Source organism: Pipra filicauda, unplaced genomic scaffold, assembly GCF_003945595.2.
Source record: "Pipra filicauda isolate LSUMZ 115617 unplaced genomic scaffold, ASM394559v2 scaffold530_size479538_pilon, whole genome shotgun sequence".
Classification (NCBI taxonomy): domain Eukaryota; kingdom Metazoa; phylum Chordata; class Aves; order Passeriformes; family Pipridae; genus Pipra; species Pipra filicauda.
In genome coordinates this window covers 199,900-225,318 of record NW_024104677.1, presented here as the reverse complement: position 1 = coordinate 225,318, position 25,419 = coordinate 199,900, and the positions used below count along the sequence as shown (strand labels likewise).

The 25,419-nt window shown below is 43.3% G+C and overlaps 2 protein-coding genes across 9 annotated transcripts in view; one reads left to right on the top strand and one right to left on the bottom strand.

Moving 5' to 3' along the window:
* Positions 1-25,070, top strand: part of BORCS5 (BLOC-1 related complex subunit 5) — a 78,981-nt gene extending 53,911 nt beyond the window's left edge. For all 3 annotated transcript variants that reach the window (XM_027709898.2, XM_027709900.2, XM_027709903.2), the window contains one exon: positions 13,698-25,070. In XM_027709898.2, the coding sequence (XP_027565699.1) occupies positions 13,698-13,928 (231 nt within the window). In that variant the 3' untranslated portion in view covers positions 13,929-25,070. The remainder of the gene's footprint in view (positions 1-13,697) is intronic.
* DUSP16 (dual specificity phosphatase 16) overlaps positions 19,645-25,419 on the bottom strand; it is a 62,717-nt gene continuing 56,942 nt past the window's right edge. For all 6 annotated transcript variants that reach the window (XM_039387104.1, XM_039387103.1, XM_027709892.2 and 3 more), the window contains one exon: positions 19,645-23,848. In XM_039387104.1, coding sequence (XP_039243038.1) covers positions 22,672-23,848 — 1,177 coding nt within the window. In that variant the 3' untranslated portion in view covers positions 19,645-22,671. The remainder of the gene's footprint in view (positions 23,849-25,419) is intronic.

The window sequence follows — 25,419 nt, the reverse complement described above, 5'->3', positions numbered from 1 at the left end:
TCTCACTTTATCCAGAATTTCTTTGCAATGTGTTGGCTGGATCCATATTTGCTCCTAAATGTAGAACCTGTGTGGCTTCCACGTTGGTGTGACTGTTTTCTCTCAAGAGGAAATACATTTACCCAAGTGTTTCCTTGAAGGGGAAAGCATTAATTGAACATGTGATTGAAGGTAGTTGATTCAGGTGCCTTTCTTCAGCAATTACAGTTATTTGTACCTGAATGAGCTTTGTTTTGGAAGGGAGTGATTTACTTATGGCAAGAGGTGTTGTCTTCACTGTCAAAAAAAAAAAAAAGAGGAGGTACAAGATGAGTTTGAAGGGAAATGTTAATCAGCGCTAAAAGTATGACTGGGGAAAAGTAGGAATTAAGCAGGATGAAGACTACATGAAGTCCTTATCCATGGAGGATGTGTGTTTTGGGTGGCAGGGAGAGACTTTCAAGAGTCACGTGATAGGGGATGGTGAGTAACAGGGAACAGGAAACAAGTAGAATAGGTAAAAGCTGGGGAACAGAGCTAAATTCTCAGAAAGAGCCCATGATTTTCTGTCTAGTTTCAGTGCCTTAAAAAAAAGATTATTTTTTTGTGCACAAGGTACTAAACATCTCAAAAATGATATCTTACAAAATATCTGAAGGTAAGTATCCAAAAATTACTAGTCACACATCAAAAGTTGGGCTTATCCTTTCTGTGAAAGCAAAAGGGAAGATGAAAGCCACCTAAGCTCCTTTCAAAAAAACTTTGAATGAAAAGATCTTTAGCATTTCTTATTAGATTTCCAGCATTGTCAAAGGGGATGTGCTTTTGAAGTTTACTGTGTACCCTTAAAGGCAAATGTGGTTCCTAGATACACTGTTCTTAAAATGTATTTCAGAGTGGGTTACTTAGTCTCTCATGCTTTGCCCAAACAACAAATATAAATGCATTATTATTTGTAGCTTTTGTTGCCATAGAAATCCCATGCTGCCAATAATTTTGAAAACAGAACACTTTTTACAATACGAGATGAAATGTAAAATGTCTCAATCTAAGCTGGCACACACCTGTGGGGGCAAAACCCCCCACTTGTTCAAATATAATAAATATTACTTTTATATTCTGAGTAGTGAAGCAACTTTTGTCCAGGCAGGCATTAATATCAGTAATTGGTTTGTCATGCAGCAAATTGCAGTGTATGGCTTGTTTCATACCTATAAACTCCTCTATGGGAATAGCTCATTATTTTGAACACGTATTCCAGAACAATGTGTGTATGGATTTTATTTGTTTCGGTTTGTTGGTGGTGGTTTTCTTTCTTTATCAGTTTGCAGCAAAAAAGTAAATGTAATGGGCTTCTCTAGTATGTAGTTAAGATGTCCAGAAATACATCCCTTAATATTTGGCAAATAAATAACTTTTGCAGCCATACATACATGACATCATGTCTCCCAATATATTTCAGCTATTTAAGATTATGAATAGGTGTTAAATCATTATCCTCTAAGAAGCAAGTCTAGTGCATTTGACAGACTAACAAGAAAATCACTTTTACACACAAGCATGTTGTACCTTATCTGATGCATTTAAGACTCATAAATTGTGATTCAGTCATTCGTGTCACCATGTGTGCCCAACAATTTTGGGTTTTAGGGATTTTGAGGTTTTTTTTATGGATGCCATGTAGCTTTTTGACCTTTATGGCAACTACTTTGTTTCTATGACACAGAATGTGTTTTTATCAGATGTGCCTGTCAACTAGTGGCAAAACCTTCTGCAGAATGTGGTGTGCAGAAGTCATCAGCATGGTTTTGTTCCACCCTGAGGGAAGGATGGGCTTGCTGAGGGCAGGTCCTATGGCTTTAAACCTGTCTCATTAGAGGTGAGAGGGCTGGCTCTGGTAGGGACAGCTTGTAAAGGTCTTGACATTGCCTGGTGGAAATTTAAGGACAAGGTACCTTGAAGGCAGTGATAAAGGGAAAAACTGTCTCAAGTGCAGGGAGCTGTTCCATCACCAGGAATGAACGAGGTATGAACCAGAAACTTTGGAAAGGCATTGCCTGGCTGGGGACTACGTCAGTGCAGTGCAGCATCCTGTTAACCAAGGCTCCAGTGAGACTTGAAGTGCATGTCTGCTGTAAGCACCCATAGTTTCTACTGTGCAAAGCACCACAATCACTTTTCTTAACTCCTTCCCTCTCTGGGCAGAAAGATTTGAAGTGCCTGGGATTCATACCATGCTCCAGTCACAGTTGAGCAGTGTCCCTTCAGAGAGTCAACTCAAATGAAGGGGACATTTTGTGAAGGTATTTTTGCTTGGTCTTTGGTTTGGTTTGTTTCTGCTGAGTGAGGTGTTTATTGCCATTCCTGTTATTTATGGTTTCCCTGTAGGAGGTTTCAGACCTGAGCTTCCAAGACTGTGAAATCTGTTTTCAGCAGACATGCCCACCTTACTGAATTAGGCCAGCAAAAGATAAATGGCCTTACCAAATCCAAAATGCATCTTCAACTTCAGGCCTTTGCTTTAAGCCCATATGCTCATATGGATCAGACCACTGAGTTAGCTTTTAGCCCATTAAAGGGAAGGGCTCAGAGAATCAAAAGCAAGCCTGTTAAAAGAAGCCTGGCAAAAGTGAAAATGGAGGTGCATTTAGTTTTGACACAACATATAAAGATGTTCTAGATGAGACCATGTTAACTTTCCAATAAAATTGAGCCCTTTGGTTCACAGACTTAAATTAGCAGTTCCTCAAATCCAGGGAAAGGAGCCTGACAATTCCTTGCAATGTAATATTTCTGAAATGGGGAAGAACCTGGGTTGAAATGCCACTTGTATTTTCAAGGGATTTAATGCCACATTGCTTTTTAGAAAAAACTAGGGAACATAGCAGTCTGTAAGAAATCAATGCCTTAAATGTAGTCTTTGGCATTTTGAAAGTTGATTGATGAGGGCTGTGACAATATATCCAGCTCTTTATTCTTCATCTCATCTGAGATGAAATGTTGTTTATAAAGACTGGAGTCTTAACAGGCACCATCATGCAGAAGTAAATGTGCAGGATTATTAAGCTGGAAACATGTTAAGCTTCATATCCTTCGGTTGATCTTGCTCATTTTGCTCCAGCCTGATGTGCAGGTAGCTTGAATACATGAGTGGTGGGGTGATGTCTTAACCAGCCAGCATCAAAATGTGAAAATGCTCTTGAAAAAGCTTCACAGTTGTTACTTTAATAAATAGAATGTCTTGCGGTGTGTGCTTGAGGTAGATGACCAGTGCTCTATTTTACGTGAACTTCATGAAGTGATCTAGCAGTTATAAAGGAAGAGGAAATTGTTTGCACTTGTGACAGTCTAAAATCTGCTGCACTAACATACAGTCATTTGATGTCATTTTTCTCCTGGAATATATGTGTTTAATCAGTTCTAGCATGTCCCCTTCTCTTGTCCTTTGGTTTCTCTTGTACTTTATGGCCTTTTGAGGAAAGATCTAAACTGGAATCCTTTCCACCACTGAACTTCCAAGGAAGAGTAGAAAATTAAACAAGCATCTAGCAGTCAGAGAGGTTTGTACTATTATAGAATTTAAGTGCTTAAAAAACTATCGCTGAAGATCCAAAGTCTGGTATGCTAAGCTTTTTAGTAACGCTTTCATCAGGACTAGTGCATGGAGCTTATGATTATCAGGTATCAGAAGGAATATAATTCAGTTTCTTTTAACAGCTTATTTAAACTAGGAAATTTGATTTCTTATTCTAACCGTGTTGCCCCGGGTGGAAAAAATCTCAAACAATCCCCGGCCCCAACATTGTAAAACTTCAGATAGGAATAGGAAGTGTTGAATTTCATTGCAGAATTCGCAGACTTGATGTTGAATTGGGGCATGAAACAGGTTTGAGAAGTGAAGAAAGCAAGTGTCAACCTGGGCTGTATCACACAAGGTGCTTCCAGGAGAAATAGGAACATATTGATTGCATTGTGCAAGGCTGAGAGATGATCTCATCTGACACACTGTGAGCAGTTCTCATCATGTTCAAGGAAGGTGAGTTTCATAATACAAGAAAAGGGCTATAAGGATGCATAGGGAGTGGAGAACCTTGGGGAGGAAACTGGAAAAGCTTTACTTGTTTGGCTTAGTCAGATAAAGATAGAAAATGGTACAATTTCTCTTCTTAAATAAGACTGGGATTAGTGTCGATTGAAAATAGTCTTCTCCCTCCCTGGTGGATTGTGTCGATACAGGAAAAGTCACTTTACAGACTTTCTTTCTTAAAAATTACTTCCTGCTTCAGTGTTGAAATTTTCAAGGTGTCAACTCTACCCTTTAAGTGAGAATTGGGGTGGGGTGTGGAGGTGTCAGGAATGTTAGCTAAGAGCTTTTCAGCAGTTTGACGTTCATTTTAGATAGGTCATCCTGTATTATTTGCAAATATTTGGAATTGCACCGATGAATTAAAGATGCTACTTGGTAGACTTGATGGAGCTAGGTGAACCATGTGTTAGCAGCCCTGTAATTAGAATTCTGATAATAATCAGATGTGATTTGCAGAGATGACTTCATGTTGAAAGTATTACAAAGCCTTAGTGCAAGTAATCTGTCTTGGTTTCTGTGAAGGGTAGGGTTTCCTTAATGTTTCTGTGTCATTGAGGTGTGAATGTTTCTATATGAGAACATTATTAGAACGTTAGTTATTGTACCACTGCTCTAGAGGTATGAAACATATGATTTACTATTAATTAATTCATGTGAGTGTTGTTCCTGACTGGATGTGTCATCTACCTCTAGAAGCCTGGATAAAAGGCTGAATTACAGTGTAGTAGAATTCACTGTAATCGAGTGTATGAACTGTGCCAGGCTGTAGTGTACTTGACAAGAAATAATATATTTTTTTTTTTTTTTTAACTGGAACAGCAAGTGATGCATTTGAAGAACGGTCGCAATGACTGGTAAATTGTCTAAAAGACAAAATCCCAAATCAGATTAATTTCAGCTGAAAAAGATGCTCAGGTAGTTGTTGTAAAAGAAGTCAACATAAAAACATTATATGGCAAAGAATTTTTAAAGAGTTTTTAAGATCAGAAAGGCTTCTTGGGGCATAGCCTTTCCTTTTGCTTAATCCAGTCCACAGAATTTAATTCTTGCTTATGCCTGACCTAAGCTACATGGGAACTGAAGGTGAACTACTTACTTTTCAAGTATAAGTTATCCTGCCAGATCGTAGTGCAAAAATTCAAATATCTTCTTGCATTTGATCAATTTATTCTAGAGATTTGTAGACATAAACAAGGAGAAAGAAATACTCAACTTTCTGTGAATCTGGAGGCCACTGCAGCTCAATACAATGAAAATGAATGCTCAGAGTGGATCAGTTACCACTACTCACACACTGAGTTTCTGTCTGAGTCATTGATCACTGATTGTGGTATGTGCTCTTGTTACTGTATTTTGAACAAGAGTCTATAGCCTCAGAAGAGCTTAGTCTGTAAATGATCTACAGTGCTCAAGATTTCCTTGAGGCTTTCCTGAAGCCAAAGGCTGATGTTGTGACCTCCAGAAATGTGCTGGGACACTTGGGCTTCAGCACTGTGGAAGTACAGTAGAGTCAGTCTTTAAAGTGTCTCTTCTGGGAATGAAGGAGTAGATCTTCCCCTTAACATCACTGGGAAGTACTTGGCTCATTTCGTGTTCTGTTTAAACATGGAAGAGCTGATGTAGAGCTACAAAAAGATCTTTCAGCAATTTTTCAGGTTATTACAGACTGACTTTATTAGAACTGAACATACCTTTGAGTTTCCCCACTTGAAGAGAAGTTGATTTGGACTTCCATCTCAGAACTGTGACTGTCAGGGGAAGAGCAAAATGGGTTCTCAGATGTCCAGAAATCCCCAGTTCCTAACTGCTGGGCTTGGTCCATGCATATCTCACACTTCAGCCTTCTTGCTTGTATCCATCTACACAGCACATGGGAGGTAGGTCTGATGCAGTCAGATGTGCTGGACTGGCAGTGTAAGTGTGGCAAGGAGCTTGAACCCATCTTTGTCTGCAATTCCTCAGAGAAAAAAGAGGGAGTCCTAGGTAATCCTTTTAGCACTTCACAAGCAGTAGGAAATGGTTAAAACTCACCTCCTTTGCATCCTGTGAGAACAGATTTAAGAGCATTTTCTAGAAGAAAATTTCTTCTAGTGTGTCTAACTCTGGCTAAATATGGCAAAGGTAGCATCCCCTTTTGAAAAATTTTGAAAGACCTTCTGTAGGACATCTGGGAAAGAAGACCTACAGCTATCAGGTCCCAAATGTGAAGCTGAGAGTAACAGCAGATGGCTTGCAAATGTAATGATGCTGAGTATTTTCACTCTGAAATGAGAATGGCAGTGCTTTCTGAGAAACATCTCATTAATGACAGTGATCATCTCTTTTCAAATCGAAGCTTATTTGTCATTGGAAAACCAACTTGCTTAAAACTAGTCATTTTGATGTATTAAAAGTACAAACCTGAAATTTATGATAAAATGAAACCCTAAGTGTAAAGAACATTTATAACTGCTGTTATTCAAGCTCTGGCTGGATATAGGAATGTTCTGAACAAGTGATATATCAGCAGGGTAAAATCAGGAAATGAGGAAATTGAAGGTTGTGTTTTGTAGCAGAATTATTAGGTAGCCTGAAATAAGAGTTGTGCAAGTTATCATTTAGGCAGCAGATCTGTAACAGATATGTATTTTTTTCTTTTCCAGGAACAGCTAATTGAAGACAGACCAGGAGTTTCTTATTAATTTCTGTGGAATTGTATTCCACAAAAGAGAGGTTTTGTAAAAACATTGCACACACAGGTTCAATAATCTTATGTATTCTTTGGGTGGAGTTTTTTATTTATTTTTCTTAAACTTTGTTATTTAGAATAGGTATGGAAGCATTTCTAATGCTTTGAATATAACTTAACATTTTTAGTCATGATAAATTTTAGAGATGGCTTCTTAGATGGATGTAGATTGTTCTAGGAAAGCAGCGTTGAAAGCTCTAAAAAAATGTTCTTACTAGTCAAAGACAATGAGCTAGAAAATACTATAACCTTTCTTGGTGACAGTTTAGAAAGCTTACTCTTTTTTTTTCTTTCTGTTTTTGCAAGAATCTTGTGCAGTTAAGTCTGATACAGCCACAGCAAACACTGAATTAGAATCCAGGAGCACATGCAGGGGGAAAGAAGGTGCATTTTCTCTCATGATCCTGCTGGTAGGTCAGACAAGCAAGCTGATGGGACAGAAGATCAAACCACTGAAGAAGAGGGAGGCTAGGAAGACTAAATTTGTTTTGTTCTCCCCCAACAACTTAGGTGCAGAACTAAGCTTGTGATTACTTCAGCTCAGTGCCCTGAGTTTCACCTGCCTTTGTTAATGGTTCAGCTTGGTTAATGGTTCATCTTAGCTTTAGGCAAAGATGATGAATATATGTGGTGTTGAGGGAAATACAAGTAAAGAAAGACCAATAGAATGGGACTGTAATGTGACACGTATCCATACTGGAGAGCTGGCCATGGCATCTGCAGCACCAGATTTCAGATGGCTGCTGGTTGTCAGGTTTTGCTGCCCATCTTCTCTGTGAAGTGGGGCCCTGCTTTTTAAACACTTGGAAGTCTACTGGTTCATTAACGCTGGGCAAGAGGTAGGTATTGTTTTAATTGTAGCTTTGGGACTCTTTTTTTTTAGCAACAGTTAGTGATAGCAGTCATAACTTAAGCTTGGGGGACTGCCAGTTTGCAGAGGGATGCTGGTAGCTCTCAAGCAGGGTAGGCTTGAGTCGGAGCTGTGAGGGAGATGTGGGCTGTGGAGGTCAGACTGTGTGGTAGTGACAAACATATCCTGTCCAATAACACAACAGGCAGGAAAAGATTTACATAAAGATGGAAAAGCTAATTTCAAGAATGAACCTTCTCATTCTTTGGAATTCTGAATGCTTTTGTGTATCCCAAGGCCTTCCAAAATAATTAAATCTTGATCTTACAGGTGCAGTAACCTATCTTATGCTATCATGTATAGCACTATAGTACTAAGGGACTAAGGCATGGGTTTAACTGTAGATCTTTTGGAGTAAGGGCATTGATATACCTGTTAATATTGCTAAAACTCAGTGCTAGAGCCAGTTAAAATGGTTACTCTTCGTTCTCTGACTTGACTGTGATCCATGCAATGCTTAGACAGAATAATCCTTAGCATTTGTTTACAGCAATGACAAATTACAGAGGGAGTGAAAGGAATATTTTGACATGGGATTCCATCTTAGATGTGATAAGCAATACAAATTATAATTGTTTATGTGGCAGTGGCACAGAAGAAGGGTACTCATGCGAGCTGTACTCATGACTGAAGCTGAAGAGTGGGATCCTTGACTGGGTGTCTGTGTTTTCTACACACTGCAAGAGATGCTACCCAGTCAGTTTACCACTTACTGTATGTGGTGAGTTGGAGAAACAGAAGATGTTCCCATCATCAGGAAGTCATCATGATCTATTGTGCTGACTTTGCATGACATTATCAAAGAGAGAGGGGAAGGGGGAAAAAAGCCATTCATTTAACACATTTGTTTTCAGGCAGTACAGAAAGAGGAGCTGTCTTCAGTTTTAAGTGTGTTGATTGAAAAGTATTTTCACACCAACACATCATTACTAATATTCCATGCAGTCATGTTCCTGCCTGTCACTTTGTGATGTGGGTTTTGTGCAGCTGCAGGAAGGAGTTCATTTAACCCCAGTCAAGCACCTGACAATGTGAACGAAAGGCTGTTTGTGCTCCGAGTGCTGTTCCAGCAAATGAACTTTCTGGAATGAGGATTGCACCCTAATAGCTGTGTATTTTTGAACAGCAGCCATAGGGAATGGGAGATGAGAGCAAATTGTTAGGACAGAAGGACACAGGACAAATGGATGTCTGCTTGAGCTCTTGAAGGCTGTTGCTGAGTGTGGGGGGAAAAAAACCCCCATCATCTTGCCTTATTGGCATTTTAGGAGGGGGTGGAGAAGCTGAGAATGTCCAAGCATCCTCAGATGTATTTGGTTTGTTATGTATGTCAGCAGTGCCTCTCTAGAAATTTGATTCCAAGTTTAATGAACTTCTGCAACCATATTCTGCACCCAGGGAAAATGTGTCTAGCTGCAATTTTCATTCTCAGTCACTGAACTAACAAGATGTGACCACTGTTTCCAAGACCTCAGGACACTCATATGCCCATGGCAGAGGTGTTATAAACCCATGCCAGGTAAGAGATGTATATATATGGGCACTGGTTTGCTTTCAGTGTGGTCTCTTGAAAAGAACTGGGCAGTGGCCAGTGCTGACCTCAATCTTTTTGTGGGCTAAATTAATGTCTTTATTCTGCTTGGCAGTGTGGGCCAAGAAAAATTTTTAAATGAATGCAAGAATTTATGGTGTGCAAGATGTCTGACAGTATCCTCAGTTGTTTTTGTGTTTCACCAGTGTGGTGTTACAAATGGGCCTGTGTAATGCAGAGGAGACTCTTATGGGTTGACAGTGTGAATGGTGTAGCAGGAGAGGCTGTGCTGGGGCCCATTTAAGTGGGGAAATATCCATCTTGCCCTGTTGTTGGAAGTAATTATTAATCTGTTTTATTTGAAGAAAGAAAAACCCTGTAGATGTCATTTCATGTTTAAAATGTGAAACTGAGGCATGAAGTAGTGTCCCACTGCTGCTGAGCCACAGAAGAGGCATGAGCTTTGAAACAGAAAAAGGCACAAATTGTGAATATCACTGGCTGTACTAAAAAATCATGTCATGCTGGAAGGTGAGTTTTAGGCTTGTTCATTTTTATATCCTTCTGAAAGAAGTGTATATATATACTATAGTGTATGTATATATATATGTAGTATATCTATATATACTATAGAAGTATATATATATATACTATATATATATACTATACTTCTGAAAGAAAAACATGAAGAAACATGCTTTTCAACACAGGAAGGGAAGAAAAATCCTGTCTTCTACTTTGGGCATGTCAAGCCTCAGGTTTGTTGCTTTAACAGGAGGAATGATTTTTGGAAAGAAATAAAATATTCATTAGGAACTCTCACCCTTTCACTGAGAACCCATCTTTTTTTCTCAAGTCCAGATTGGGCAGAACTTCTTGTTTTGATGAGAATTAAGACTCTGACCTCACATGCTGGGCTCTGCCCTCTGCTTTGTTCTGTTGCTTCTTTACAGGCTTCAGGTCCAGCCTTTAAACTCTCTAAACTCTTCTGTACCTCTCAGTTGGGGATGATTGTAGCTTACTCAGTGAATATGTTTGAAGGACAGATAGGTGATGATGAAACCTTGATGGTGAGGTTGTCAAGGGGCTGGTGACAGTGCTGCTTCACATCTCTCATATCTTCTGGCTTCAGAGTAGTGGCCAGCTGATGGGAAGTTATCTGCAACTTGGTGGCCTGCTGTATAGGAGGCTTGAAGCAAACAGAGCAGAAACAATGGCTCAAATAAACACTCTCAGATGGTTGTAGGATACTGGAAGACCAGCTAGCTCTGGAGTGTCTTGCTGGGCCTTCCCAGAGAGCTTCACAGATAGGGATGACAAGAAGGCTGAGACTTGAACATTTTGCAGAGGTGAATTTGGCAGGGCTTCATGTCAGGGAGGTGGGAGTTGATGGGAGCTGTTCAGAGAAGGCAGATTCACTCATTGACCCTCAAGGGTATCTTGAAAAGCATGGACTGCCTTGGCTGTAGGCAGGGGAGCAGACTCCCCCTCAGCTCCCCTTCTCCAGATGCTTTTATTGGTACTGTATGAAATTAAATAGATTGGAATTAAGTGGATTGTTATGCATGTTCCCTGCTCATTATGGATTACCAAAGGCTAGTTTTAGTCTCTGTGGTGGGTAAATAGGGCTGACCCTCAGAGTATGAAGGACCTGTCTGAGTGTGAGAGGAATGGGACTGCATGCCAGGAAAGGTAAAAGCACAAGGACTGGGATTAGAGGAGCTTGCTTGGAGGGGGAGGAGGCAGGAAGGATGTGTGTACTTAGGCCTGCTTCGAGGAAAGCTGCAAAGAGACATTGGCATTTATCTACAGGAATTAACATGTAGTTGCCTTTTTTTTTTTTTAATAGTTAAAAATACGAGGTTCAGTCTGAGTAAAAATTGACCTTTCCTCACAATTACTCAGCTTCAGTCCTCCCCGTTGTGTCGCTGGCTGTGCAGCTGTCGTGGCTCCCTCAGCAGGCAAACCCGAATGCTAGGTGTAGGGGAACTGTAGGAAACACTCACTTCCACCCTTTCTCCTTTTGTGTGAGGCAGCTTTTTTTTTATGGCCATTGTGAACGTGTCCAAAGGTAGCAAAGAGCTTGGAAGCCACTCCACATTTCTCTTTCCTATTGCAGGTCAGCTCCAGCTTCTTCCTGCGTTCCTCACCCGTAAGTGGACGTTACACGTATTTACACAAGGAGCCTAAAAAGTCAGCAGATGGAAGTTATTGGAATGGAGAAAAAAGGGGGCCTTTGGTGTTTTTTGTTTAAAAGCTTGGTTAGGTGCAAGCTTTGCCTCTTATGCAGTGCTGTGAGGCTGCATGGAGAACCTGCCTGTGGATGAGAAGTTCAGAACTAGAGGAGGTTTCTGCCTGGGTCCCCACACTGCTCAGTTTAATGAGGCATGCTGGCTTTTGGCAAGTTTCCGACTGGCTGCCACTCCAGGCCACTGTCTCATTAGGTAGGATGTTTTTAGGCACTGGATTTAACTTACTGGTTGGTGGTGGTCTGCTTTTTACACACTCCAGAGCTAACGCCAAGCTACTAAATTATTGAGCTGGGGTTTTAATAGAAACCCCTGTGTAGGCTTAAATTGTTTCCACTCTATTTGGAGTTTCCTGCTCTGCTGGTTTTATTTTCTCCCGTGCATGAAAGTGTGGAGGGAGGAATTCATGGAGGCAAAGAAGAAGAATTCAGCCTGAAAGCAGTAGAAAGTACAGATGAAATTAAAGAGTATCCAGCTCTGATGGAGGTGCTAGAGGAAAAAATGTGCCCTAATCCCCATGACAAGTTCAGTGGAAACTTGTGTGTTTGTTTTAAATGCTGTGTTAAGTTACAAAAAACCTAAGGTAACTAAGTTACTAAGGTAACTTAGGTTTTCAGTATTTTCTTGACTATTTCTGACTTGATCTCTTCCCCAGGGCTTGAAAGGGACGTTTGTCAGCAGATATAGCTACACCAGTTGTTCCCCCAGTGCCAAACCCTGCTGCTGCCAGTGGGACGGCAGTGCTCCCTGGTGGGACCTCCATCCTCGGTGAGGGATGCACCTTCCAGCTTTGCACCATTTCCACCCACTCCTCCCCCTGCTGAAGGCTTTCCCCTACAAACCTGCACCACTGGATACTGGGTCAGGATTACACTTGCTGATTAAGTACTGTGTAAGTCAGATCAGGTCAGCACGGTGTGTTTTTTAGCACCACACTGATAAATTTGTGTTGTCCCCAGTGACAGGTACAGTCACTGTTTTTCGCCAAATGGGTTGACTCTGTCACACAGTTAAAGTGTGAGGGATGTGGTTTCAACCTGTGCTTCTTAGTAGACCAGGAGTTCCCAGCACCAATTCCCTGAGGCTGCTTCATCATGAGCAGTGACCTCCTTCCTCTGGGAGTGATTAGATGGGAGAGATTTGGAAAAAACAGTGGTAAGAGGTGGCAGTGGGCTAAAACTGGTCAGTGTGTGTCTGTCTCTGTCCTTCACTCAGCAGCCCCTGTGGGCATGTGCTGTGTCCCAAGTGAGGGACTGCTTTCCACAAAATGTCTTCAGAGTCGGGAGAGCTGAAGAGCCTGTGCGCTGGAATAACCGGGATTGTTGAGTGCAGCTACAGCGAGATATGGGCTTGAGGGCTCGGAGCAGACCTGTTACCAAACTCTTTGAACATGTGGTGTGTCTTACAATGTGTAAAACAGCTTAAACCGTCTGACTCGGAAGCTACTGACTGAATTCTGCCTGGGGTTTGCAGGTCTGGCTGAAGAGAAGATTGGACTGTGAATTATAAAGGCTACCTTCATCACTCAGTGGTAGGAACAGCACAGCAGTTCCTGTCATTGTCATCATGCTTGAGCCATGTTTGGGTACTGACTGTGTTTAATTGCATGGCTAATTTACTTAATGTCTCTCTGGGGGTCACTCATAACACTCCTTATTTTTGGGTTTCAGGGAAATTAGGGACAGTAGCAATCCATTGTGGTTCTCAAGGCAGGAGTTTTCCAGATGACAATGGCAGTAACAACTGTGGCTTAGTTGCAGAGTAACCTGGCTAAACCAAGGAAAATTAGCACTGGCAAGTATGGCAGAGCTTAATGCTTGCAAATGAACAATCTCCAGTGAAAATATACTACAGGTGTAGGCAGAGGCCATGCATTCCCTGAGTTTGTGTAACTTGGAGGATATGTATATTGGTTTATTGGGAAATCCCTGGCAGTGCCTGCTGGCTTTCAGTCCTGCAAATAAAGAATCTTCTGATTAGGTATTTGGGTGTAGAACTGAGGTTGTCATATGTCACCCCTGGTGTACAACTATGAACCCCATTTAGTGACAAACTGGTTATGTACCTTCCGAGGAGCTCTTTTCTACCTGTCTGGTATCTCCAGTGGGGCATCTAAGGTGGTTCTTGGTTGCTTTTAGGAAAGACAGAGTGCTGAAACGTCTCCAGCAACAGTTGGCCTCATGTGCCTTGCTCTACTTGTTGTTTTTAAACAGATGGACCTCTCTGTGGAAACTCTTTACAGCTTCATGCAGGAGCGCCAGAAGAAGTATGCCAAGTATGCGGAGCAGATCCAGAAGGTCAATGAGATGTCTGCCATCCTTCGCCGTATCCAGATGGGCATCGACCAGACGATCCCGCTGATGGAGCGGCTGAACAGCATGCTGCCGGAGAGCGAGAGGCTGGAGCCCTTCAGCATGAAACCTGACCGGGAGCTGAAGTCCTAGCTGACCCGGCAGGCTGCCCCTCCTCATCTTCCATGCTCCAGTGTTCAGCACAGACACGCTTCCAACAGGCTGGATTGGCAGATGTTTGAAGCAGATGGCAGTGCTGCCTGACTCTGCCAGGGCATCGGAGGAAGAACGGCATCAGCTGCCAGAACTGCACAACCAGGAATCCAGGAGCTCCCCTGTCCTTCGTCTGGAGAAGATGATTTACATTTCTTTCATCTCCCTTCTCTTGGCCTCCTGTCTCCTTTACTACTACCACCGCCTGTGCAGAGACATTTGTTTCATTGCTGTTGGGGTTTACAGAGGAGGAATTTTCTTTCATCTGAATTTTTGTTTTTTACTAAAAAAATTCAAAGGGATACAGGGTGTGACGAACCTTCTGACATGATTTTTGTACCACTGGGGTTTAGACGATCAGATGGCTGGAAGGTATTTCTGACATCCCCTGGCCTTGGAAATATGTGTGTTTTATAGGTGAAAGTGTAAGAGCCAGGAACTGGCTTATTAAAATCTGCCTATTATCATAATTAACATGGTTTGCATTGCAGGGTTTTGGCATGTCCTCGAGGCTCCTGTTTGTATGGACTCACTAATTTATGAGCCTGTAAAGGAATAACTGTTCTAGATATGTATGTAGTTAATGTTAAGCAAGCTTTAGTGTTCCTTTCCCCCTTGCCCTGGCAATGTCCCCATGCCCCAGGTGGTGGCATTTCATGTTCTTCTGACAGGCACTGGTACCAACCTGCTCACTTTCCATCCCAAAGTTGGACATGAGGTGTCTTTTTTATTGGGACACTCCAGTTATCTTGGTGCTGTCTTTTCTACCAGAGAGGTGCACTTGCTTCTTTACTGTCTGGTGTATGGAGTGAAGAGACACAATAAGTCCTTTGGGTCTTTGCACTGGCTTAGCTGCCATTGTGCTGAGAGCTGGCCTAAGCACACTGTTTCATGACTGAAACCACATGGCCTTTTGGGGACTGTTCTCAACCACCTGCTCCAAAGGCAACAGGATGTTCTTGCCTTCTCCCAAGGAAGCCAAGGGCACTGCTGGAAGGCAGGCAGCATATCCATGCTGCCCGGCTGCTGGGCTGACCCACAGGAGACAGGGTAGTTGCCAAGTCTGTTGCTGGTCTGCTGGCTGCAGGCACTTGGCAGCACCTCTCTGAGCTTTGGTTTCCCCCTGTGTAAAACAGGGATATTTTACATGCTGCTGTAAAAATATTTATAGATCTCGAAATAGGGTTTAACAGCCTGCATCACCAGTGCATGGCAGCTCTTGTCGCAGCAGAAAGAGAATGTAACCAGGAGTGAGGAGCCCTTGATTTGCTGGGCCAGGGTAGGTTTGTGTCTGTTTTGTTGGACCCAGGATGCTGTTGCTGGTGAGGAGGCTGAAGTGCCCATGAACCCCAAGGGTGGTTGTATGTCAGGAGTGCAGTTGCAGTGGTGAGGACGGCCCTCTTTGAGAGTCAGGGACAAACCAGCCTCCAGTACAGCACAAGGCTAGGTGACTTGCCAAAGGCAACTTGCTTTGATACATCTTGGTACTTAAGAGTATTTAATCAGCAAAAGGTTGTCTCTGAGCATTTGGAAATAAGAATGCAGTAGGTTTTTGATTATATTAATTATTGCCTGGTGGCAAGAAGCAACAGACTGTTCTCTTGTTGCATTCCCAAAGGCCATGTAGTGTAGAGTGAATTTTTGTGATGCAGACTGCAGCAAACTGATGTGCATCTAACCACAGTGGTGGTTGGACCACAGGGCCTGCTGAACACTGTCTGAAAGCAGAGTCCTATAGAAATTAAGCCCCCTAGAATGATGCCCTGGGAAGAGCAATTGACTGCTTCAGAGAGGCCAAGGAACTCAGCAGGAGATTTTTTTAGCAAAGGCAGCAGAGTAGGCCTCCTTGCCTGCTGCTCCCACCCCAGAGGTTTTACAGAGTAATATGTACATAGGCATATGCTGTGTGTTGCATGGGATACAACATCCTTGTTCAAGCTTCCTGCCCTATTTTACACTTGGTTTGTTAAAAGCTTACAGTGTGAGACTTAACCCATGAGAACCTGCTTATCATGGCCATGGCCAGGCGAGTCGTCACTGTCCATCATGGAATGTGTCCCTGCCTTCTGCCATCAGACACACAAGAATATTGAACTGCTTTAAATAGCAGCTGCAGTAATTTTTGTCCTGTTTGTCCAAATGATGCTGTCTGGATGTTTAAAATGTGCAACATTCAGCTGTCTGCCAGACGGGATCATTTAATATCCCACACCCTGGTGTGCTGGAAGCCTATGCTAGTGGGAAGATCCTGATACTGGATCTTAAGGCAGGGCCCTTGAGATGTTCTCTCCTGTAAGGTTTCTAGACATCTAGCCTCATACCATTAAGTATCAGATAAAAGCATTGCTCCATGCAGTGCTAATGAGGGCAAATGAATTATGTTCCCATCTGAAGGCTGCAGGACCGAGGGCTGCAAATCAGTTCCTTCCTCAGTTGCTGAAAAACACCTGGGCATTGGGCTGAGAATGAGAGAAAATGCTTGTTCCTAGGAACACTGGCTGTGCTGCTGGGCCTCACAGGTAGAGCTTACCATACATCAAGGGCAGATTGTGAAAGACCTACCAGCTTAACTAGAAAGAAATCAGAGCTGAAACGTGAAGGGGAACCTCTTCCAAAGCTCATACGTCATCACCTCCGTTCCACAGGAGAGTCACTTGTATGGGTACTGTAAGACAGCATGCACCCTTTAACTGTTCTCAAGCAATGGTTTACAGCTTTATTTAAAACACTGTCATGGCCTTCATTAACTGTAAGTCTTTGGCCCTCTTGCTGAGGGGAAGACGTCTCATACCACATCTTCTTGAGCTGCTGTTTGTTGCTTGGCTGCTCCTTGTTGCCTTTGCTCTACACGCTGCTTTCAGCTTCAGGTGCAGGTGATGCTCAGGGTGAGACTGTCGCTTCACTCCCATGCTGCTTAGCAGGAGATTTATGTGACTGAAATTACCTTTCTGCTTATGAATTTCCTTTTCCAAGCCAAATGCTCTTGGAGGAGGCCTCAGGTATCTTTCACAAATGTGCTAGCTGTTACTTCTACCACAAATTTAGTGCTATGAACAGAGAATAATCTGGTGTGCTCCACTGAAACCAGACATTTCTGCCCTTTTCTGCTTTCTGAAGTCGTGTGTGGTTTGGGGCACAAGGTAAGCTTCTTGATATGCAATCTTCTGAAAAGCTGGGGAGGAGAGTGAGTCTCTGAGTCTGTGGTTCCCTGCTGGCCTGAACTGCTTTGGTCCTTCCCCTGACTGCTGTTGCAACTCTCCCCTTGTGCTGCCACTGGTGTTTGTTGCATCCCACACTGGTCAGTGTGCTGCCTGTGCAGAAGAGGTTTGCTTTGTTCTGCTTTTGTAATTGAATGCATTGACAGGGTGCTAAAGTGCCAACCTATCTGCAGGGCAATTTCTGTGAAGATCTGGTGAAGGGGACAGAAAAGACTTTTCAGGGTTTTTTTTTAAGTAAATGCATTTTAAATTAAGTATACTGAAATATTTAAAGTGTGTTTTTTCCCTCCTCTAAGCTTTTACACAGAAAGAGTAGAAATACATGTTTTTCTCAAGCCCATGCACTGTATGAGCCAGCCCCTCTCTCTGACTGTGTGCCAGTGGTGTCCTGAGGTACCACTGTACTGTCCCTGTTGTTCCCAAGCTGCCAGCATGCATTTTGATTCCCAGCATTGTGGCTGAGCGCTCCATGGTTTATGAGTGGTTATCCTGTTTGCACATTTGCTCTCCGTTCAGCTCCCTCCATGCTTACATGTTCCACAGCTCCAGCAGTAAAACGTTTGGTGTGGCTCTTTCCCAAGTGTTTTGTTTCTCCAATTGCCTTGCTTATTCTTCATTTTCAGTGCACCACTTATTGCCGTGACCTATGTGGACAGTGCTGAGCTTTGCTTTGTACCCAGAACCCACCTTCGTGCTGTGGACATGGCTGGTCTCACTTGCCCTGGGGCTGCCTCTGCCCTGGGACTGTAAGGAAACGTATCCCAGAGTGAAAATAAATGTTGAGTTTTCTTCCAGTACCACCCCGATTCTGGTTGGCACTGATGTCCAGTTTAAATACGTGATATGAGCAGCAATGCTTGGGACTCACCAGCAGTGGGGTGGGACTATAGTTCAGCTGGCTGCCTACCTTTTCTGTGCTGGCAGCCTTGTGGAGGTGATGAGGATCTGGGATCAAGGACTCAAGACTTGTGTAAGACTGCAGTTTCCCTGTGCAAAGCACTGGCAGTGTGAGACCACTGCCTGTTTTGTTAGGGCACTTGCACCTTGTGTGCACCCAGCGGCTTTCCCAAGCCTGAGTGGGCAGATTAAACATGAGCAGCAGAGTATATCCTGTTTCTTTTATTCTTTCCTCCCACACATATCTTCCTGTCAAATAGAGACCATGTCCTGACAGATGCTTTACATCAGTTCTTCGCCAGATCACAGAAGGAGCTGGAGCTGGGCATCCTTGGACAGGCTGACTTCCAGGCTGGCCTCTGCCCTGCTGGCTGCTCATCTCCTCCTCCCAGTTCCTTGCACTTCACTGAATGGGTGAGACTCTGCTTTTAGCGCAAGTTTGGCCTCTTTCAGCTGGTCTGTGATCCTTCTGTGGGGGCTGTTGGCTTGCTTTTAGCTGCCACAGTTAGGTTTTAACTTCTTCAATACGTGAGCCTGCATGGGACAGCCTGATCCACAGGAACCCTGAGATTAGCTCTGTTGGTTAGAAAGTGGTGCTAATAATGACAAAGTTGTGGGTTTGATCCCTGTATGGGCCATTCACCTCTTGTGGGTCCCTTCCAACTCAGTATTCTGTGATTCTGATTCTGTGAAGGAGAACTGCTCACCCAGCAGTCCCCAAAGCCAGGGCAGGTCTGAGGTGGTGATGGATGGACTCTATCTGATGCAGGTTTCTGTGTAAGAGTTGCTACATCTTGTTTGTAGAAAATAAGCACAGAAACTCACATAGGTTGTTACTTGTGCTCTGGCTGATGGTTTGGTTTCTTTTAGGGAGGCTAAGAATTCTGCATTTCCCTCTCTAGGATTATGCTTTGAAATTCTCTTTTTAAGAAAAGAAAAACCTTCTGCTACTGCACCTGAGTTTGAAGATGCTGTTACACAAACATTGTAGTTTGTATGAGCTATTCTCTGAAGCAGCAATGAGGGGCGTACTCCAATCTCAGCAAGCAGAACTTGCTCTGCATGCTTCAAGACTGACAGAATCAGTCAAAACAAGTATTTAAACAAGTAATTACATTAATCTTCAAATAAGAAGTATGGGAGGCAAAAAAAACAAACAAACCAGGGGGATCATTCTAGGTAACTTAATCCATTTGAAATACTTGCTTCAACAAGACTAACACAGCTACCTGAGGAACAGGTTACTCACAACTGTATTAGACATTGTTAATGTGTTAAATGCAGAGAAGTGCCACTGTTGCTCTTCAAGGGAGCAGAAGAGGTGGGGTATTCAGGAACAGGTAAGAGGCCTAAATGGTTACTGGTGCTATAAAATCGTGGCTGCTTGTTACAAGCTGCTCAAGCCATGTAATTCATGAGCAGGCACAGCTGCAGAGAAGGGTATGTATGATAAAGGACAAGCCCCCTGCTCGTCCTGCCTACTCAGGAGCAGGTTGTACTGCAGGCAGGTAATGCACACTCCACAGCTCCTTCCTCAGCCCTTCATATAAACAGGTACCATTTCTGATTTTATTTCATCATACATACAGGTAATTCTCATGACACAACAAGATGAGAAACTCACATCTCTGAACCATTTGAATAGCTTGCCATAAACCAAATATGCCAAGTATGCCATACACCAATGGCCATAGATTATATTCATATTGAACATGTACACATTTCCCCTCTCACATCCTCCACTTTGCCTTCCAGACTTCTACAAACCATTTCCAGTATTGTTCAGGGACAGGACTCTAGTTCAGATACGAGCCAGGGCACCACCCTGTGTGGGACATGGGGTTAAGGCTTCCTCCTATGGGGACTTATCCCCTGAAAATACCAAGCCTACAGCTTTGATTCATTCAGGGACTAGAGTGTACTGGAAATCACAAGGAGCCACAAGACCAGATTTCAGTTCCTCAGAGGGCAATCAAGCAAACAAACCCCAAATACAGGAGAAGACCCAAACCCCAAACATAGAGAAGGGGGGAACACACATGTCTGAAGGAGCACAAAAGATAGGAAGAATCTGTTTCTGTCTTCAGGGATTGATATGTGTTAACCCCCATTAACTGGTTTAAATTACAGACATGGGCTTTTCCTGGAGGAAGCACTGTTAAACTGTTTACATAGGTATATACACACAGAGTATGTGTATATATATGCTGAAAAGTTGTAATGTAATTGTTTTCACCTGATACATAAACAGAGACAAGTGCCAGTATGTTTAATGAACACCTGATATGTGTGATGTCAACTTGTCCCTTGCTTGGGCTACCTCTTCTTCCAATATCTCGTACGCACAGCCCAAACAGAGCCTCCTGGTGCTGTCTCTCTCTGCGCCTTTTGCACTTTTTAGGATCAAGTTAATCAATGCTGTAGCTTTCAGTGCTATTTTCAACAGTCCACCGTAGGAAATTAAAGTCACATCCTAGCCACAAAACATATCAATGACAAAATCTTCTCCACTTTTCAATATAGTAAAACCTGAGATTTGAGTCACAAACTAGCTAAACTTACAGTAAAAAACCCCTAAAATAATCCAAGCTGCTCACTTGAATTAGGGCTTCAGGTTGCTGCTGACAAATTTTTTTTTAAAGCTGTTGGCCAGGGTTTAAGTGTTTGTTACATGTGATGTACAATTTTCAGCTGCCTGCACTGAAATGGGACAAAAAAAATATAGTTTCCCCTCAATACACATTTTCCGAGGGGAAGCTGGGAAAGACCGAGGTAAGACATGTGCAGTTTCCCTCAGAGCATGAAGGATGAAGCTTTACACAGTGCCTCTGGTACCACCCCTCACTGACCACAAATCTCTTGCAGCAACGCAGGCACGTGAACCAACGTGAGCAGGGCAGCCCAGCTACCGCAGGAATGGGAGCTGGAGGGGAAGCAGCTGGGTTGCTGTCAAAAACAACATGAGAAGGACTGTGCCTAATCTTCAGTGAAACACCCCCTTGGCAGCAGGGATGTGGCACCTCCTCACGTTGGCATCTTCTCTGGAGTGATGAGGGAGGACACGGTACAGCCTTGAGCGGCTGCAGACAAATCACACATCAGCATGCTGGGAAACCAAGACCCTACACTGGGACAGAGAACAATGGCCAGGATCGAGTTCCTCTGAAGCTGTGAGTGTGGGAGGGGAGTGGCTTCCCTTAATGGAAAGCTGTCCCTTCTCAAACCCCCTTTCCTTCACACACACTATGAGATGGGACACTGGAGCCCCCTTCTGTTTTCCTTGGGCAGCCAGCCAGACTTCCCTTTATCTGATGAAGTCAGCAAAACTAATGAGAAGCCAGTCTCAATCCATGTTGGAATGGAATAAAACCCAGCTACCTGCATTGCCCCCACCCCATGTAGGACTGGGACCATAAATGAAGAGCAGTTCCTCAGTGGTACTTCTCAGTTAAGGATAAAAGCCTACCCCATTTTTATCTTAAAAACCACAAAAAAACCCCAAACAAAACAAAACAAAAACAAAACAAAAAACCCCAAACCAAAAAAGCCTTCAAGAGCCTCCTATTGAATTATTAACTGGCAAGAAAAGCATGTTGTGGCCACTTGTAGCAGCCACTTGTAACCCTACCTATCAACCACTCCATTACAGCTTAGAAGCCAAAGCAACTACCCCTCTCCCAGAAGCCAGCTTAATATAAAAAATACGAATTATGTATCAAAAGACTGGGGGAAACAGTCCTAAGTATGGTTCATTCATCTTCTTTTAGGCATTGCTGCTGAACCAATTGAAACACTTGTGTGTAGACAGCTTTAAAAAAAAAAATCAAATGTGGCTAGTTGTTACTTGTTCACATTGCTGATGAACTGACTACCAGCATGTGGCAGCCATAAAGCCCTAGTTTGTTTTTTATATTTTTGAGGTACTGTTTTTTTTTTTCTCTGAAGCAGCTCTCTAGCAAATCACTTAAAGCCTATCCATTAGAACAATAGTTACACCAGTATTTACATTTGTCTGAAATGTGTGTTCAGACAAGCTTTGCTGTAACCAGTCCCTATGTCCTTTGGAATTGCTCCCAGTCTCCTTTCTTACAGAAAAAAGGTCTCCCTCCAGAGGTTGGCTCAGTGTCAGGGCTAAGGTGCACTGGTGAACATATGGGGCATGAGGAGGGGAGAACAAAACTAGTTTTGACAGGTAGGAACGTGTTTCAGTGGAACCAGAGCAAGGTTGATGCCAAGAGAGATTCCTTTATAAAACCCACTGAAATGCTGTGCAATCCATTGCATACAATTGCTTCCTCTATCAGGGAAAGACCTTTGAAGTGTTCTGCCCTTCTTCAGGAGAGGAGAGGAGAAAAACCCAGCGGTACATCTGGTGTCCTCGGGCAGACGCTTGCCCGTCATTTCTTTGCGGCACTAACCTTTTGCTGCATTCACACTGAAGCCTCAAGGTTCTTCCCTCCCCCCACCTTTTTACACACAGTTTCAGATTTACAGGGATCTCTCAAATGCTGGGGGAGCAGCCTGGAGAGGGAAGCGACTCTGATACAGTCACACAAGCCTGCTGCTCCTCAGGACACTTCAATGATTTCCATGCTGCCTGAAAAACTTGACTGACTGCCTACTTTCCCCAGTTCTTCTCTGGATCTATTGTCTGACATGATGCTCTCCCCAAACTCCATCTGGCAGCTTCTGCGCTTAAACTGCTTTTCAAAAGAGCTTTCCTCGTGCCAGCTCCTCCTGGAGTCCCCTCGGTCCCCCTGCTTTGCCCTCCTGCGCACAGCGCAGGCCTGCTCGCAGCCTGTGGGCAGCTGGCTGCAGCTGTAGGCAGAGTAAGCGGCACTGTTCCCGTAGATGGCTGAGGCAGAGTAGAAATGTGAGGACTCGGCTGCAAAATACCAGCTGTTGGTCAGGGATGTAGCCGATGTCTGAGGAGCCAAGATGTCCGAGTGCCAGCCTTTGAGGCCCAGCCCAGCAGCAGACTTTGCCAAATGCTGCTGGCTGGTGGAGAGACCAAACAAGAAGTTTGTTCGGTAGTTGTCTTCCATGCTCCCACTCCGGTGGAGGGGGTACAGGAGCGACCGCTGAGTGGTGGCACTGCCACTGGCTCTCCCAAGATGTTGCCATTTGCCCTGGCTGTCCAGCTGCCACGTGTTCTGGGATTTTTTGGGAGGGTTTGCTTCCTCTTTGTCAGGGCTGGTTTCTGGGGTCTGCTCCGACACTTCCTGGACAGGTGAGAACTGACACAACTTGCTGCTACCCTCTAAAGCAGTTGCATGTTTGTAGTATTCCAGGGTGTCTTCAGAGGAGGCAAAGCCCTGAACCGACGCAGTCACACAGTTGCTGCTTGATGAGTAGGACACAGATTTGATGTCCAAAGAAAAAGAGCGCTTCAGCCGGTTGCTGTCTTCCACCTTATCCAGGGAGACGTGCAGTCCATTTATGCCCTGCACCAGTGGGCCATCTTCCAGAGGGGACAGGTGCCCGCGTGGGGCACTGCCACAGTCCGTGGGTTTCTGTTCCACAATCTCGGAGGTAGCAGTGATGCAGAGCTGCTTCATGGAGAGGCTGCTCTGCCCTCCTTCTGGGACCTGCACGTGCTCGCTGCTTTTTTCCAAATGCAGAAGTTTCAACTTACTAATATGTCCAGGTTGACCGGTCTGGTTTTTTATCTTTTTCTCAAAGTCCAAAAGCTGGCCCAGGAAATTGAAGTTGGGAGAAATAGTCGGCCTCTTTTCTTTCACAAATCTGGTAAGAAGGGACAAAAAACCAAGAATTACTTAAAGAACCTGCTGCTCAGACCTAAGATAACCCTCAAGCGAATGTTGTGAATGTCTACAGCCTGTTCTTAACTTAGCTTGGACTAGGGTTCAGTCAAGCACAAGTAACTTGAGGATGGAGTTAAAAAAAGGCAGTTTTAAGCAAAATAATGCTGGATGCTGTCAATTGTCTCTATAGCTACTTAAAGGTGGCTAAAAAGTGGGTGGGGAAGAAAGCATTTTTTTAACTCTTCAGGATGTCCACAAATGATTTGAGTGCATCATTTTCCTTATTTACTTCATCAGTGGGATCTTTGCTACCTTGGTTTCTGACTGGAGTTAAGAGCTCCTCAAGTTTTGCATGAACAACATGTGAGCTTTAGCCAAGAGACTGTCTCCCATGTGCTACAGAGAGTGGACACCTTCCGCATCATTCCAAGGGATGACATCACATATTCCTTTCACCTCTCTCATGCTGTTGTTACTGCAGTGAGCACTTCCTACCCTGTTTATCATTGTCAGGCAAGACAAAGAGCCATGATAGATTTTGACCTTATCCAGCAAGTTCCAGCAATTCCTACCCCACGCTGGTATTGACCACTGATATGATAATTAAAAAGAAAAACAGAAAGGTGCAAATGCAGCATTAAAACAAAGAACATTCTCTCAAGTCCTGTAGGTGTTCAACAGTAAAGGGCAACAGGAAAGCAAAATCCCTAGAAAAATTCACCTATTTTTTGGGTCCTGTAGGAAGCAGCCTGACTGGCGCAGGTGTGCCAATCCAAGCACACAGTCATGTACTGGGTTGAATATGGAGAAGGTGCAATGATACTGAAAATGTTTTGCTGAACCAGAATTCTAAATGTATGAAAGACCTAAGTAATAGAAATCATGTCATATACTTCAAAGTTAAATACAAAAGCATACTTCCTACCTGTCTGATTTGCAACATAGCTAAATAAATACTCTGCTTTTACAGGCTGCAAAGCAGAAAGCTGCCCAAATCCCTCCTCCTCTGGTTTTGGGGTTTTTTTAAAGAAACATTCCTGGACAAAAGAATTAACAAGGGAAGAAACCTTGAGGAGCTAAATGTAGTACAAACACACATATGTCACTGGGAAAATTAAATATTATTAAAAATATAATCTCTCTGGGGAAGTGTACAGAAGATGAGTGTGCAGTCATTAAAACCAGTGTGAGAAAAATGGAAAGGTGTACTTGTGTATATGTGTATATACTAGCACAAATGCAGGCAAGCACATGAAAAATGTCAAACAAAACTTGCATTTTTTATTAGTGCTTTTTTTTAATTTGTGAAAGAGCCAACAGTGCTAAGGAATAGTCGAGCTGACATGATAACCTGGAACATCAGCTTGCACAAGCTCCCACCCTTTCCTGGCTGGAACCAGGAGAATATACATACATTTAATAGGCAGTTTACATTCCATGTATTTGCCTACTTGGAGCAAAGTCCTTTTTGTGGGTGGGCAGTTAATATGAGCTGTGTGATGTCTATTCAACACCATTAATTTTTTTCTGGAGGAAGTCTTATGCTTCAAA